The sequence below is a fragment of the Typopeltis vanoorti genome, chromosome 22 (genome assembly GCF_054136105.1).
Source record: "Typopeltis vanoorti isolate ZY-2024b chromosome 22, IOZ_Tvanoo_1.0, whole genome shotgun sequence".
In the NCBI taxonomy this organism is placed as follows: Eukaryota; Metazoa; Arthropoda; class Arachnida; order Uropygi; family Thelyphonidae; genus Typopeltis; species Typopeltis vanoorti.
The window spans coordinates 801,278-818,933 of record NC_143570.1 but is presented as its reverse complement, the minus strand read 5'-3'; the positions used below and the strand labels follow the sequence as shown (position 1 = coordinate 818,933).

The 17,656-nt window shown below is 35.6% G+C and overlaps 1 protein-coding gene across 4 annotated transcripts in view; it reads left to right on the top strand.

Moving 5' to 3' along the window:
• Positions 1 to 17,656, top strand: part of LOC150094096 (HEAT repeat-containing protein 6) — a 446,924-nt gene that overhangs the window by 174,635 nt on the left and 254,633 nt on the right. For all 4 annotated transcript variants that reach the window (XM_090412214.1, XM_090412213.1, XM_090412212.1 and 1 more), the window contains exons 11-12: positions 9,559 to 9,635; positions 13,212 to 13,341. In XM_090412214.1, coding sequence (XP_090268340.1) covers positions 9,559 to 9,635; positions 13,212 to 13,341 — 207 coding nt within the window. The remainder of the gene's footprint in view (positions 1 to 9,558; positions 9,636 to 13,211; positions 13,342 to 17,656) is intronic.

The window sequence follows — 17,656 nt, the reverse complement described above, 5'->3', positions numbered from 1 at the left end:
TACAAAACATCTAATAGAATAGCAACAAACTGAAATGCTCCACATTGTTACTGCTTTTACTCAAGAGCTTTCAAAGAATTAGCTGAAATGATGAAGGATCCTCTACAGTGTAACAAAAACAACCAAAAAAGGGTTGATTTTACATCAAGTCTGGTCTTCCTTAATCTATTACAATACACTTGCATCTACCAGTAGTAAACCCATGAACTAGCAGCCAACTTAATAGTGAATGTATGCTTTCCATTGTTTAAAGGTTGTCAAATATTTTTCACTAGAAATGTTAACTGTTATTACTTTCCATCTAGTTTTTTAATTTATTCGTGATATTTCCTGATGAAGTTCAACAAAGTCTTTGTGTGTGGTTTAATACTGGAAATAATTAGTTCTAATATGACCTTCTCCACAGAAGTCTACAACAAGTTAGTCATTTTTTATTTAGTTATGTCGGTGTATATACCATTTCTTCATATTATTTCAGAGCTTTACGGAGAGTGTTAATCTCTATGGCAAACTGTTACTTAAACATGCTAAATAAACTTTGCTAAATACTCCTTGTGGTACAGGTATGTGATTTCTTGCAGTTTGGTCTGGTTCCTTTACAGAACGTTGAGATTTAATCACAAAGATCAACAGAATCTACCATTGCATCAAATTCACATTTGAGGTAGAAGAAAATCACTCAGTTGCCTTTCTAGACTTTCTTCTTCATAATCAACCAGATAACCATATCAGATTTCTCATTCATGCTCCTCCACATCATCATCCTTGTCAAAATCGCTCTAATAAGACTTTTATATTGATCTTACTCTTTATGCTCCACTGAAATGCCACTGCTGTCTCAAGAAATAAATGATATCAAGTCCGCGTGGATAGGCTTATGTTCGTCAGACATGTTGTAATAGGTTTCACGGTATAATAAGAACACAGATGGTTAAGAAAATAACTATTTATTAACTTAAAAGCTAATATTTCGCTGGTATTATATCCAGCATCTTCAGAGCACACAACACAAAGTTCGTTACAAAGGCAAGACAACCACAATCCGGTGTAACAGTGGGGCTAGTAAAAGTGATTGCAGCGTGCAACACAAGACTAAAGTCCTAATATGGCGCCATCTAGGTTAAAAAAAATAATAATAATAAAAAAAAATTCAAAGTTTTGAAATAGTAGTCCAAATGATAGTCTTAAAAAGTTTGAAAAGTATAAATTAAAAAATAAAAGTAATAAATATTAATTTGGTCTTAGGATGACTGTCTCCCAAATCTTTGGTAGATTTATACAGCCATACTTGTTAAGGTTTGGAGTATGTTTTAAGGCTTCTGTTGATTCCAGGAATAACCTCTCTGACTTGTAGAAGCTTCTGTGCATTACTTTTGTTTCTTTCCAATTGATCCTGTGTGCAGGGGTATCCGAAGCATGGTCTGCCAGACCCGACTTACCATAGTGAAAGTGTCAGATATATTTTTTGTGTTCACTGAGGCGGATGTCCACATTTCTTCCTGTCTGTCCATAGTAGGCTTGATGGCAAGAACAGGGGATTTCATAGACACCTGGATGTGATGAAGGAGTGCATTTGTCATTAGGTGAACGGATGAGAGTTGCTAATTTTATATAAGGTTTAAATGCTTAACAAACACCAACTACGCACAGTATTAGCATAGGAGACTTAGTTATTTTGAGATTAAGTAATTTAATAGAAAGATTAACTGTGTGTGTGTGTGTGTCTCTCTGAGAGTTAACGCCTTGATTAAGAAGGTTTTCTAATCTAAGGGTTCTGAATGGCACTGCAATAACAAATAAATTTTCCAGAACCTAACGAGAAGGTAACTCCAGATATTTATAACAAAGGAATTGGCTCTAGCCAAAGGCAATCCTCTTGTTAATCTAGCACGCACACGTGATCAATCTAAGTGGCAGCCACAGAGCACGAATTTAAAGAGTCTCACATATTACATTAAATAATTAACGAATGTAAAATAACAAGATATTAGAAAAGCTTCTTAATCAAGGAGTTAACTATCAGACAGACACACGGGTAATCTTTCTATTAAATTACTTAATCTCAAAATAACTAAGTCTCCTATGCTAATTCTAGTTTACAGTCATGGTCTCCGCTATACAATTTAATTCCGCTCAGGTTCTAATTAAATGAGTGGTGCATTGGATTCATTATCAGGCAACTAGTTAGATAAAAAATACAAAGGTACATTTATTAAACTCATACAATACACATTCACAAAATATACACTCAGTTAAGGTAATAGTTTCCTAAGTTTCAGAACTTAATACAACAACTGTATTTCATATAAGTGACTTCTGTCATGAATCAATACTACCAAATTTAATTTTTAGCTCTTATCTATACTTTGATCTACAATTCCTTCCAAGCAATAACTCTATTAACTTCGTGTAATGATTTCTTTAAATTGTAGGAAATTCAGAATAATTGAGGAAAACTTGCATCTTTTCAAGAAGATAAGTCTGTTGATATTAATTCCAATTATTGATTCAGGATTATTGATTTCAAGAAGATAAGTCCATTGACTTATCTTCTTGAAAAGATGTAAGTTTTCCTCAATTATTCCGAAGTTCCTACAATTTAAAGAAATCATTACTACAGTAATAGCGCACCGAATTTACACTAAAGCTAAACTAGATCTTTTAATGGAGAGGATTTACGATACAAAACGCAATTTATCTTTGCTTTTCACAGAAAAAACATCATTAGAAAACCAATTAGCAGCCTGCTTAGACCTTGATTCTTGGAATTATATTAAAGAATTAAGTACACACTGTGCATTACGATCTCAAAACTTAAACAAACACAAGCTAATCAGAAAGTTCAACTTACTCAAGTCAAGACAAGAAAGGTGTACTCTAAATAATTGTCATAACAAACTTAAAAATTTGGTGATTAACAAATCGTCATACGTCCTAAGTCCCGACGAAGAGAAAATTCTCGAAAAAGGTCTAAATTTTGTATTGGCACCAAAATGCATTCCTAAAGAACTACTTTTAACGATGGAGAAAGCAGCTTCGCTACTTCCTACCGCAGATGCGAGTTTACTTCACATAGAAGCAATTCTTGCAATCAACAATGCAAAACTTCCTTCTGATAATATATCCCCTGGTGAGAGACTTGCAATTAAAACTCTAAGGATTAACAAGGACATCGTCATCTTAAAAGCTGATAAGGGGAATGCAACTGTAGTTCTAGATAAAATAGACTACTGAAAAAAAATCTTAACATTGTTAGAGTCAGATAGTTATTCGGAAATTGAGAGAGATCCAACAAGAGAAATACACACAATAGAATCAATAATCTCCTACAAAAAAACGACAGAAATTCCACGAAATACATGGCTTTCCATCTTTACACCCACTCATTCCAAGGCTATATTGTCTCCCTAAGGTACATAAAGAAAACTATCCACTGAGACCTATAGTAGACAGCATTGACTCACCCACCTACAGGTTATCTAAATATCTGGCATCATCGTTAAAAGCTTATGCGGGAAAATCTTCTTCTTATATTAAAAACTCAACAGATTTTGTCTCTAAAATCAAGGACTTAAAACTCAAATCTTCTGACATCATGGTGAGCTTTGACGTGGTAGCACTCTTTACCAACATTCCGACACAAGAAGTTTTCCATATTTTAAAGAACAAGATTTCAAATAAAAATGTTCTCTCTACTATCTCACTGTGTAAACTCTGGCTATTTTGAATTCAAAGGTAAACTTTATAAACAGGTCAAAGGATCAGCTATGGCCCCCTCTCTCCTATATTAGCCAACATTTTTCTCGAGGATCTTGAACAAAAGGCAATCTCCTCTTTTAGTTTAAAATCAAGAATTTGGCTTAGATATGTGGATGATATATTCCTCATATGAGAACATGGTATTGAGAATCTTCACAGGTTTCTCAACCACTTAAATAACCTCCATCAGGATATCAAATTGACCATGGAGATTGAAGAAAATAGTTCCCTCTATTTCCTAGATGTTAAACTCACCAAGACGCCTGAATCAATAAAAGTCTCTATATTTAGAAAGCCAACACACACGGACAGATATTTGCATGCGTCCTCACATCACCCAGCACAAAAGTTGGGTATTATATCAACTTTTGCGAATCGTGCAAGATCTGCGCTGTCAGATGAAGAAGAACTAAAAAGAGAACTACATCTTAAATGGCCTTTAAAAGCAATGGCTACTCTTTAAAAAGTATCAACAAACAATTATCCCACCATCAACGTAGAGACACAGGACGACTCCAAAGGTTATATCTCCTTGCCGTATATCAGCACACTATCCAAAAAACCGAGTAGAATCTTAAAGAAATTTAACATACAAACGTGCTTCTCGACTCTTCCAAAAATAAGATCAAGTTTCAGCAACTACAAACAATCTCACAAAACCTTCTACAATTCCGAGGTGTATACAAAGTCACATGTGAGTGCGGAAAACCTTACTATGGCTAAACGGAGAAATCTATCCTCCTATGTCTCGAGGAACACCAGAGAGACATTGCTTACAAGAGAACCAGAGCTACTGCCCTATCAGACCATGTCCTGTTTTCAATAAGCACGAACAACGAAAGCCGCCAACATGAAGTAAACTGGACAACAACTTCAAACCTACACATTTGCCACGATGAGGTAGAACACTGCATTGTCGACTCAAAAGAAATCACCTTGGACCCTCTTCATATGAACAATAATCTCAGCTATAATTTGCTTGACTCTTTCAGCTCTACTATCAGATACTGGAGATCGCATGGTTCCACACACGCACAAGTGTACAACAATAGAACTTTAACATGGATTATAGCTCAAGTTCATAATAACTGTAATTTACAGTCGAATATAGCTTTATAATTATATAGCTTTAGAGTGTCTCAATGTTTTTTTTTTTTTTTCCAGTATCTTTTAATAGCGTTCTATGTTCTTAACGCCTGAAAAAGTCGATTCCAACTTGCATTTTCAAATAAATCTCAATTTGTTATAATTCACAGATTTTTAGTCAGTTTATATTAAAATGAATATATATAGACACACACGCATATACAGCAATCCCTCGATTAATGTGTCTCCGATTAGTGCGTTATTTTTTTTCTATACCCAAATGCAATTAATATGTGCCTCTAAAATTCTATTAGTGTGTCTGTATACATCTTAAAAATAAATTACAGATTTAAAAAATTTTCTTTCTACTATATTCTGTAAAGATAAAAAAGATATTTTTGATCTTTATGACTAACTATTTTAAAAAATCACTCACCAGGATGAAATAATTTAGTTACCGATTTAAAACATTTTACAAAGTTATTTTCCATGTACACTATGTTCCAAATTTACTGCCAAAATTTATGTTATCTGCTAATTGAATAGCATTTTGCTGATCATATCTTGTGCCTCCTTTGCAATTGCTTTCCTTACTTTTTTATTTTAAAAATACTTTCCCAGCCTTTAATAATGAGTAAAAGAATTAATGAGCAAAAAAGTGAATGTGTGAAAAAGATTCGAAAAGTAAACCCATTGGAAGAAAAACTTGAAATAATAAAGAAAAATGAACAAGGCGAGTCCAGAACAAAGAAAGGACAAGAACACAAAATGGGTGAATCAACTATAAGAGCAATTTTAAGAAAAGCTGCTGAATACAAAGAGAAAGGTAAGGCTGCTTCAAGTTCATCATGCATGCAGACTACTCAAATCAAAGTATTATAACGATTGAATTAGAGAGAGACTTCTTTCTACATGGATTGAAGATTGTAACCAAAAATGGATCCTGCTAAGCTGACCTTATTAAATCAAAAGCATTAAGTCTCTTTGCAACCTTGAAAGAAAGTGCTATCAGTGATGGAAAAGAAGAAGAATTCCATGCTAGTGCTGGGTGGTTTGATTGTTTTGTTATGTTGTTGTTTTTCTTATTTCATATCTTCCCTTTCTATCTTTCAATCGCTATTTTACTTCAGATATCGGACCTAATATACTTACATCTAGGATTGTTTCCTCTTCAGATACTGGCAAATTTATATTATGCTGCACCAGCCAGTATCCTATAGCAGAAAAGATCCTTACCCAGGGAGACAATACTAGATTCTGAGGCGTTCTTGCACTATATTTTACTTTAATATGGCTGTATAGATTCAGACTGCAGTCATGACCTAAATCTATGATTATGTACACTTTCTAATTCCTTCCCGCCAAAAGAGGTTCTATTTTTATAAGTGGTAATTCGGAAAATCATAGTCAGGCATAACTCAGGTATAGACAAATAAATCATGTTTATTGGAATATCAAAACAAAATACACTAAAGGAATTCAGGCATTCAATTTATCTCAATACTAAATAAGGAAACTCGAGTTAAAAGATCAAAACACTTTAAATTTACATCAAAGTGTAAATTTAAAGCATGTACGACTGATAAATGGGATAGATAGAAAGGATATGGAGTTTAGCTAAAATTCCCTTCTGCAAGCTATTCATAAGATAATATAACTAACATTCTAATGTTATTCAGTTACTATAAGTCTACAGTCCTAATCTTGTTATGGCAAATCAATCGCATACAACACAAAAGACCTCTTCCAAACAATTCTTTTTATTCTCAAAAGGAGGCTAACATTCTAATTAGTCTGTCCACAGAGTTCTTTATAATAATGTTCATAATTTACATTCACAGGTAATTTTCTCTCTTCTAAGGAATTCTAAATACAAAATAGAGTAATTCTACTTTACAGAACTTTTTTCTGACGTCCTTCAGCACCACATGTACGTCTGGTTATCTCTTGTCTATTGGCTGTCCTTATGCCAGCGTAGGGGGATACTCTATCCTCATAATCACTGCTGATCACAGACTCGATTCTTTGCATCTCAGGAAACATCTCTATTCCTCTCGATGGGACTATTCAGCGAGGGCTCGATTCTGCTAGGGCTGGAAAATTTCACCTTCAGCTCTGCGTGGAATCCTACGACATTCTCAGGAAAGCTCGCCGTCTGACATCGTAGCATTGACGTTTCATCCCCCTTACTCAAACCACCGGCTAACTTCTGAACCAGGAACCAGGAAAAACCATAAGACGAGAGAGCCGATATTGCGCTCATTCCCTTATATTCTTCGTTTGAGTGCCCCCTTTTTCGGAGTCCCCTTTGCACACGACCTATATCTTTTCTCCCCTTGGGGTTTATCCCTTGCTCTCCCCTTTGCTGTTATACTCTTGTATTCATGGAATTCACATCGATGTACTGTCCAGCGTAATGTGCCTCAGGCGTTATGCTGGACACGTGTAGTTGTATACCCTCTATGAATTGTTACTTAATATCTATCTGGCGACTCACAATCATTCTATACAGCTAAAGTAAGGCTTAAATAATATTAACAAATTCTTCTTTTAAGACAATCTCTAATTCGATCTTGGTATGATCACAATAGATTAAAATATATGGTACATAAAATAAAATGCAATTTTATACATATGTGAAGAAATTTCACTTTAATTTCAGCTGATGTGCAGGTATTTCTCTTTGTTTGTGTAATTTAGCATGTTAGACCCTGAGTGAATGATTTCTTTGCAAGATTCCTTCATTCAGGATCTAACAGTTTCAAAAAGAGAAATAGCCTATATAATGTTCAAATCACAGGCGAAGCTGCAAGTGCAGATAAGGAGGTGGCTGCAAATTATCCAGAGATTTTGAAGAAAATTGTGGAAGAAGGGGACTATTGTGACAAACAAATATTAATGTCGATGAAACTGGCCTTTTTTGGAAGTGAATGCCTTCCAAGACTTTTTTTTTGGCCAGATCAGATCAGCCTGGTTATAAAGTTGCAAAGTCTAATGAAACTACTGCTAGCAATATGCAAGCCATTTGGAAGCACATTCTTCCACATTGTGCAAATGATTTTAGATGCTTTTCAAATGAAATTGATAATGTTGTTGAGGAAATTGCCAACATCAGGCATGAACTAGGTTTTTATGAGATTGACAATGATAATGCCCAAGAGTTAATTAAATCTCATTCTAAGGAATTGAGTGATTCTGACCTGCTAAATTTAGATGCACAGCGGGGAGATCCCGAAGAATATGAAGAAAATTTAACCACTGATATTCAGCCAAAAGACATTTCACAGAAACTATTTGAAAATATTTTTCATACAATCAAAGTATTTAAGCAGCAATGCTTAGAGGCTGACCCTGATGAAGAGAGAAGCATAAAATTTGCAGAAGTAGTAGAAGAGGCAATAGGGCCATACTGTCAGTTGTATGAAAAAAAAGAAACAGAATGCCCGTCAAACTATGTTAGCTCAATTCTTTGTTAAGAAGTTAAGAAGTAGAATAATAAATTTACATTCTGAATATGTTTTATTGTCTTTCAGCTTCATGATTTTCCTTTAACTGGGCCCTAAGATATGCCCTAATTCTTTTATAAAAAAAAAATTAAGGGTCAAAAAAGAAATTTGAGGAACGAATTATACTTTTTCCCATAGATTATTATATTTGATTAGTGCGTTTTTGATTAATATGCCCGTTTTAAAGAGCGCATTAATCAAAGAATTGCTAAGTGTGTGTGTGTGTGTGGTGTGTGTGTGTGCGTGCGCGTGCGTGCATTATTAGAAAATTATACTCTTCATAATTTGAGTGAATGAGCAATGCCCTGATATTATTTTCTAACTATTATTTTTTGCATTTTGTAAACATTGTGTAGCAAACATATTTTAAAAAAAAAATTGGAGTCTACATTGAACACTTCAACCATCATTCATAGTTTGTTACTGCTGTATCTTAATGTTATGCTGTATCTAAATACTTGCTTGTAAAATATTGTCATTGTTTTGTGGAAACTATGTTATCTGCAAAGGAGTAGAGTCCTCATAATGAGTATTTTTTGACTCCATGGAAGCCTATAATACTGATACCATCCTATTAAAACCAAACTATCTTAACCAAAACTGGCCTTGCCAAACCCAAAGTAATCTAACCAAACCAAAACTAAATGTGAAAGTAACTCAACTGAAGGAAAATACCCAGACTGACCTATTCATCACAGGAAAAACATATATCATCCGCATTTTACAATTAAAGTTACATTTATTTATTTAGCATATGATGATGTGATGGTTATGATTCAAAATAATGAGCTAAATGCAATTGCCTAATGATAGAATGCTGTAATTTCTATACCAAGTTATAGCATGTTTCTGCCACTTACTTTTCTATAAATTTCCACATTACTGTGCTATCCTTCCACTGATTTTTAAAACTTTTTTCTTGTCTTAAAAGGAAAAAGAATTGAGCAATGTTAAACTCTTACCTTTAGCCATCATAGTAAAATTTTGCCATTTATTTTAATGAAATTAAAACTTAATTATTAAAGAAAAGATTACAAAGTCCTTAAAAAGTAAATTCAGTAATATGGATTTGATCTTCCATCTGCTTAAAACAAAGCCATATGTATATTCATTTTAATTTCAGAAATATTGTAAATACTGTGATAACTACAAACATTAAATTTTATAAATATATTTATCAGTTAATAAACACTTTGTTTTGCTATAGGTTCGTGCTGGAGCACTGGCTTTATTAGCTGAATTTCTTAGAGGATCCAGACAATTCCTTTCTTTAGCAGATGATAGGTTAGTGTGTGGTGTATTAATTAGCTTTGATATGTTTCAAAAATTGATTTATTAATAATTAATATATATGATACGTTTATCACTTAATTTTCAAATAAGGTAACCCTTGTAAAAAGAATCCTTCTGTCTGCTAAAGATGACAGAAAATGATAAATATTCTGTTACCTGAAATGAAAATAAATAGAAGATCACCATTTTATTTTTAGGTTTTAGTTTCTGAAAAAAAAATATATATATAAAAATAATAATAACAACATAACTTTATCTTAAAAAAAAATGATTGGTATAAACAATAATAGAAGGTGTTTTAAAGCATTTCATGATAGAATTCTAACTGCTGACAACTCAAATAAAGACTAAGTATTGCTTGATATAATGCCCCATTGACACCATATAACTGTAGTGTTTTGAATAGCTTCTCTCTTGGCACCTTGTCATATGCCTTTTCCAGATCTGCAAAACTTAAATACAGATCCCTGCCATATTCCCGTGATTTCTCAACTATCTGCTGTAAAGTGAAAATCTGATCCTGACAGCTTCTATTTGGCCTGAATCTTATCCTCTTATTTACTACTTCCTTTTGCAACTTCCAGGAATATCCCCCCCTGTTCTTGTTCCTTCCCCTTATTCTGTCATATGGAAAATCTCCCTATGATCAGTCTAATAATAACTTTTCAACAGCTTAAATATCTCAGTATCCACTCCCCACCCTATCCCCTTGTCTTCTGTCCTTCAAAACTGTAGTTCTAGGGGGAGTGCTATTGGTGATAGAGAAAGAGTTATGTCCATATAAAGTAGAGATGCAAGATGGAAATAGTGCCAGTGGTTTTGAGGCAGTATGGTGTGAGATAGAGATGAATGAAATCAAATACTTGGTGGGATGTTGTTATAGACCAGGTAATGTGGATGGTGGTGATAATGAAATGTACAATCAAATTAGCCAAGTAAATAAGAAAAGGGTGATCATTATGGGTGATTTTAATTATGACAATATAGACTGGAATGATGGGATAGCAACTCGAAGTAAAGAAAATGAGTTTTTGAGGGATAACTACCTCAGACAGTATGTAACAGAGGGCACAAGAGGATTGAGGGTCTTGGATTTGGTCATCTCATCAGAGGATGTAATTATAAATGAGGTGTCAAATCATTCACCAATTGGTGAGAGTGGCGATGAGGTGATTACCTGGGTGGTTGCCAGCAGTGCGAGGACCTCTGAATAAAAGGGTATATGTGGAACTACAAGGCAGGTGATTATGAAGGGCTCAGGAGACAGCTTGCGGGTGTAGCGTGGAATGAGGAGTTAGCTGGAAAAGAGATCAATGCAGCTTGGGGGATTTTCAAAAACTGTTTAGTAGATGCAATGTCTAAATGTATTCCAAGGGTGAGAAGGTTAAATAAGGTGAGTGTGAGATGGATGAATAAAGAGATTAAGCATGCAACACAGAGAAAAAGGGCATTGTGGAGGCAGCATAAGAGAAGTGGAAATAACCAATTCCATGAGGTCTACAAAGACCAAGAAAGGAGGGTGACTTGGTTAGTGAGGGTAGCTAAAGAGAGGTATGAACAGCAGTTGGCTAATGAAGGCAAAAAGAATCCTAAGGAGTTCTCTCGATATGTAGCCAGCAAAAGAAAGAATAATTATGGAAGGATGACATTGATTGGAGAAAATGGTATAAAGACAGCTGATGCAGAATGTGTGGTGGAGATACTTAATGAGCAGTTCATAAAGATCTTTCAATCTTGTGAATGTGACTTCATGGAGGGATTGAGATCAGTTGATGATGGGGAGGAGAGACAGAGTGTAGGTGAGCAAGAGGTGTATAGGGAGTTGAGTAAACGAGATGTTAATAAGGCTGTGGGACTTGATAATATATCACCACGTACTCTGAAAGAATGTGCCAGGGAGTTGACACCTGCCTTGACATATTTTTTTAATATGAGTCTTGCACTCGGTCAGTTCCTAAGAAGTGGAAGGCGGGCAAGATTGTGCTACTTCATAAAGGAGGTGATCGAACTCAAGCATCAAACTATAGGCCTATCTGTGTGTCAAGTGTTGTGGATAAGTTGTTGGAGAAGCTTGTGAGAACAAGGATCCAGAGTTGGGTTGATAACAATGGTATTATTTATCTTTGATGGACAGCATGGATTTGCTAAAGGGAGGTCATGTTTTAGTAATCTACTTACTTATGACAATAAAGTGACTACTTCCTTGGACAGAGGAAAAGGATACACAGTAATATACTGGGATTTTGCAAAGGCTTTTGATAGAGTACCTCATGATAGGTTGACAGTCAAACTAGAGCAGATGGGGTTGGATATTAGATTGTTGCATTGGATTGGAGACTGGCTGTCTGATAGGTATCAACAAGTTGTGTATGGGGGAGCGATATCCAGGAAAAGTAAAGTCACTAGTGGAGTGCCTCAGGGGTCTGTTTTAAATCCATTACTATTTAACTTGTATATTAATGATATAGGTGAAGATTTGGATGGAGATATTCAGTTGTTTGCAGATGATACAAAGTTGGGACGAACCATGAAGTGTAGTGAGGATGTTGTGGCCTTACAGGAAGACTTGAATAGATTGAGTGATTGGGCACGGAAATGGGGATGTGAGTTCAATGTTGCAAAATGTAAGATTTTAAAATTTGGAAAACAGAGATGGAATGCAGAATTTATGCTTAGTGAGAATATATTGTTGGAGGTAGAGGAATTAAGAGATCTGGGGGTGATAGTGGATAAGGATCTAAAATTTAGGGGACACATCGCCAAAATTGTGTAGACAACACAAAGGCTTCTGGGAATGAAGCGGAGGACACTGACGTGTAGAAGTAGGGAGATTCTTGTTCCGTTGTATAAAGCTTTGATTAGGCCACACATGGACTATTGTGCCCAGATTTGGTCACCGGGTTTTCAGAAGGATGAAGAGATGCTGGAAAGGGTCCAAAGGAGACTGACTAAGGTAGTTTCTGACCTCTGGAATGTTGAGTATGAGGAAAGATTGAGAAAATGTAATTTGCAGAGTCTGGTGGACAGGAGGAAGAGGGGAGATATGATAGAAACCTACAAGTTGGTAAGGGGTTGTTATAGGATCAATGCTGGAAAAGTTTTACAGAGAATAGTGGGAGATCAGGGGAGAACCAGAGGTCATCCCTGGAAACTGTATAAAGAGGGTGTGAGTAGGAGAGTGAGAGGCAGGTTTTTTTTGTGCAGAGTTGTGGATGATTGGAATGCCTTGCCTGAGAATGTGGTGTCCACAAAGAGTTTGAATGTGTTTAAAACATGGTATGATGAGCTGTGTGTGTGATAAAAGGACCTCCCAGATGAATCTTTGACTCCATGAGGTCTTGGGGTGGTAATAATAATAATAAGATTGGACATCTATATTGCCCCTACACCATTTTTTTCTTTGAACTCTAGGGATACAGTTCAATATTGCACCATTAATGTGTTTTTTAACCTATCATTAGATATCATCTCTAATTTGTTTCTATAGGAATTTCTCTAATACTGATGCATACATTTAAAAATAGATATTCATAGCAATTTCATAATTAATGATTTTTTGTTTTGTAGTATATCAAGTCATACTGCCTTCACTCCTTTATCAGCAACTTTAGCAGCAACTATTCGAGAACTGCATCGTTGTTTATTGTTAGCACTTGTAGCTGAAGGATCCTCAGCATTGTTGACACAAATTCTTAAGGTATTATTATATATATTATTGATAGATTTGACTATTTTTTATGATTATTATTGCACAAGTAATAATTTACATATAATGTTGAACTTTTTATTATTATTATTATTATTGACACCTCCAGGGAGGGCACCTACTCTACAACACTCTGTCTCCACCACTCCACCAATGCCATCCGCCCACTATCACCACTAGTATTTTTCAGAGACAATCACAAACATCCATGCCCATGCTTGGATTCAAACCCGCAGCCTTTTGGCTAGAGAGTGGATATGCTAACCACTTGGCCAACCAGGCCAGCATTATTTTTTTTTTTAACTTATTATTTTTAATTTTTTTATGTGACTCCTGCCTGTGTAAAGCTGTTAACCTATAGTACATTAGTACTGAGCTGCTTTTATTTTATTTTATATATTTTTTATATTTTTGTTTATTTTTATTACATAATACTTTGCTGTAGAGTTTCCATTTTATATAAAAAGCAACTTCATGCCTCCAGTAAGCAATGCGGTGGTCTTACGTTGGTCATTGAAGTTTATCTCTCACATAATGGCACTTCCAAACATCTGTGCCCATGGTGGAATTCAAACTTGCCACTGGCCTGGTAGGAGAGCAGGTACACTATTCACTTAGCTACCCAGGCTAGTATTATTTAATATATCTGTTATATTTTCTAATGAATCACATGTATTATAACTGCTTCTCATTTTGAATTCATGACTCCTGGCTAAATGTTGGAATCCACAGTAATTTACTAAGATATTGCAGTGTTCATTTTTCTAGCACCTGTATAGTCTACTTGGTAGCAACAGTGCGTGTTGGTCGGAAAGTTGGATTTATGTCCTGTTATGGAGATAGCCCAAAAACTCGGGTTTTTTTTATCTTATATACTATGCTAATAACCAGGGAATGCATGAAATTAACACCTCTTTTACATCTTAAGCAGCTTTGGCATAATCTGAACAACCAGGCCACTGTTTTTCTCTCTTGGTATATTTGTATATCTAAAGAAGTTACATATTATTATTATTATTAAGAGAGAGCTCCAGTGAGTCAGGGACTCATCGAAGGAGGCCACATATTACACCCACCAGCTGTCATACTTGTTATTGAATTCATTAACACTATTTGTACACACACAGCATCCAATGGCAATCCATTCCAATCATGCACCATTCTATGAGAGAAAATTCTAGATCTGACCTGTTTCTTGACAGTGTTTATTCTCAGCTTTCAAGGATATCCACTCATGTCCTTTCCCCACCCTCTGTAAAATGAAAAATTCCATCTATAAAATCCTGTATGACATTTTCAAAAGTTTGTAAGTCTCAATCATATCACCCACTGTTTCTCCTGTTTGCTGTTGTCTCAGTCTACAAATTCTCAATCTGTCTTCATAATCAGTATTCCACAATCCTGATATCATTTTTAACTCTCTCTCTCTCTCTCTCCACTGTATCAGAATCACAACGAAACCAGGAGACCAGACCTGTTCACAATAGTCCATGTGAGCTCATATCAAGGTCTTGTAAAGAGGCAAAATGACATCATTATCTTTACATGTCAAAGTTCATTTCAACATTGCAGTTATCCTCTGAGTTATATTTGCAATCTTTGCTATATGGCCCTTGAACTTCAACTTCCTATCTACTAAAACTTCAAGATCCCTAGCCTGTCTGTTTCTACTAGCATAATTCCACCAATATAATATGACATTGGTATCTAATCATGCCAAAGTTCATGATCTGCATTTACTGATATTGAAATGATAGCCATTTTCCAATGCCTACAATTCCAGCCTATTCAAATCATTCTGCAAGTACTACATATTAGCCACATTCCTGATTACCCTACCAATCTTTGCATCATTAACAAATAGGTGTAAAAATAACCGTGTTTGTCTCTGTATATTTTGTGCTAGATATTATTGTAAATAACCCTTTGGAAATTAACTGTATATACTCCTTTAACAAGAAATATTTTAGAGTGATAAAAACAAAGGCAATGTTTTGCTGCCGGAACGTTGTGTAATAGCTCTCTATGAGGGCATAAGAAAGGTTGTTTATGACTTTTGTGTATGAGAAAGTGCTTACAAGCTCTGCGCATAAACACTTCCAAAGTCAGTCTAAAAGGTTCAAACAACTTTCTGCTGCCCGGCAACTTACGATTAAAAGAGTGCACGGAAGAGAACAAAGAGTGGGTTGAACTTAAAAGAAGATGAAAGAGTCATGCTAAATTCTTCGGGGTTTACTACCCTTAGTGCAAGGACCCAAGATTACAAAATAAAAGGGGACTGAGCCAAGCATAAGGGGCTTCCAGTCGTCAGCAGAGAGTCATCAGAAGTCAGAACCAGAGTGGATGCGAGCTGCAGACCATAAGCGGAGTTCGAACCAGAGCAGTGGCGGCAGAGAACAAGGAGAGGCAAGGCCCCAGTTACAGAGAGGAGAGTCCAGGTCCAGTTGCCGACAGAGGAGAGCTGAGATCCAAGTGCCAAGAGAGCAAAGGCAAAGTGCTGTTACCGAAAAGAGCCAGAGCCAGTCGACGGCAGTTACTGTCATCGGCGGTCGGCAGTTAGAGGCACAGTCATCAGCAATTAGTAGCAGAAGTGGCAGCAATTAGAAGCAGAAGTTCCCGAAGTAAGGATTCCAGAGGAGAATTTGCCTGTATGCTGAAACCTCTTGTGTGTGCTATTCGAGTACCGCAAATTGCAGACCAAAAGCCCGCTAATGTCCCGACGTGATACTGCTGTAGCAAGATACTCCTGAAGGAAGCCTAAAACTCGAGATGAAAGAAAAGCCATAAAGACTTTAGTAAAAGACTCTTGACTGAATGTGCGATACAGAGCCTCTGTAAGTTACTTCCCTTTGTATATTTTCTCTTATAAAATAGGAGATATGTTGTATATATGGACTGTTAAGAATTAGTTTGATAGTAATAAAAAGTGTCCATAAGAGCGTCGGCATGTTAGAAGTTGATATCTAATTTGTAAAAATAACCTCTTTGCGAGTAAACTAGAAGTTTAATAAGCTGAATTTGTAAGCAGAGAGTAAATAAGTTTTACAGTTAAAGAGATTATTTAGTGTTGAAGTGAAAGGGTTCTAATTTTATGCTAAAGATTTTATAGATGGGTAGAGAAAGCAATCATCCTGTCGTTTGATTCATGTATATTTCATATTAATGTAAATAAATGTGTTTTAATTATTTGTTAAAAGAGTGCTGCCTGATCCTTTATTTTACAACTGCACTGTTCCTAAATAAATCGTACTTGTGAGTGGGAAACAACTAAGGCATTCAAAGCGCAGTTTAATTACTTAAGAACCACAACTGTTTATATACACTTTGTTGACGGAATTTATGCTAGTAAGAGAGAGAGAGAGAGAGAGAGAGAGATCTATTGGAAGTTTTATTGAGTCTTATGCCGAATATTTGATATACTGATGGTGCAGTCTGACAAATAAATTTTTCAGTGATCATAGGCATACGACTAATAAATACGGAAGGTGGATAAACATAATACGCAGTAGAGTAAGTGAGAAAGGTTACGAGAGGGAAAGCGTGCACAGCTAATTAGTAAAATAAAGAATAAGAGAAGATATTACAATATGGATAAATAACACCTTTCGTTACAGAATGACCACTAGTTACTTTAAATCTTGCAGACTCACATCCTCCATATACAACTTTTGGATATCTGTCAGTCAGCCATCCTGTTATCCTCATTTAATATTTTATAATCCATACCTATATTCCCCAGTGTATGCAACTCTCTTCTGTTCTGTATTCTGTCAAAGGCCTTAGCACAATCCTAAAGTAGCATGGTGTATCCATTCCCCTTGTCTAACTCAGTGGTAACATTATTATAGAATGTGAGCAAGTTGCTAAAACAAGACCTTTCCTTAGTAAACTCATGCTGTTCATTGCAAATTAGAGATTCTCTGTCAAATCATTTCTGAATGCAAACCCTAACCAACTTTTCGAACATCTTCACCACCACTCCAGAGATATTAATAGGTTGATAGTTGGATACATCGGTCTTTGTACCACTTTTGTGCAATCGGATTACCATAAATTCTTTCCTCTGCTATGGAATCTTCCCTGTTCTGAGACTCAAATTATATAACCTGATCAAAGGAACAGCCAGTTCAGTTGAATGCTCTTTCAGCATCTTTTGTACCACTATATCCACTAGGGATATAGTGGGCACTCATTAATTGAACAATCTCTTTTGCATCTATCACCCTCACACCGTTATATAGGTGGTGCTGTGACGTGTGGCTGGTGGTTGATTTAGCTGTATAAAGTTGTTTACGTGTTTTAGTGA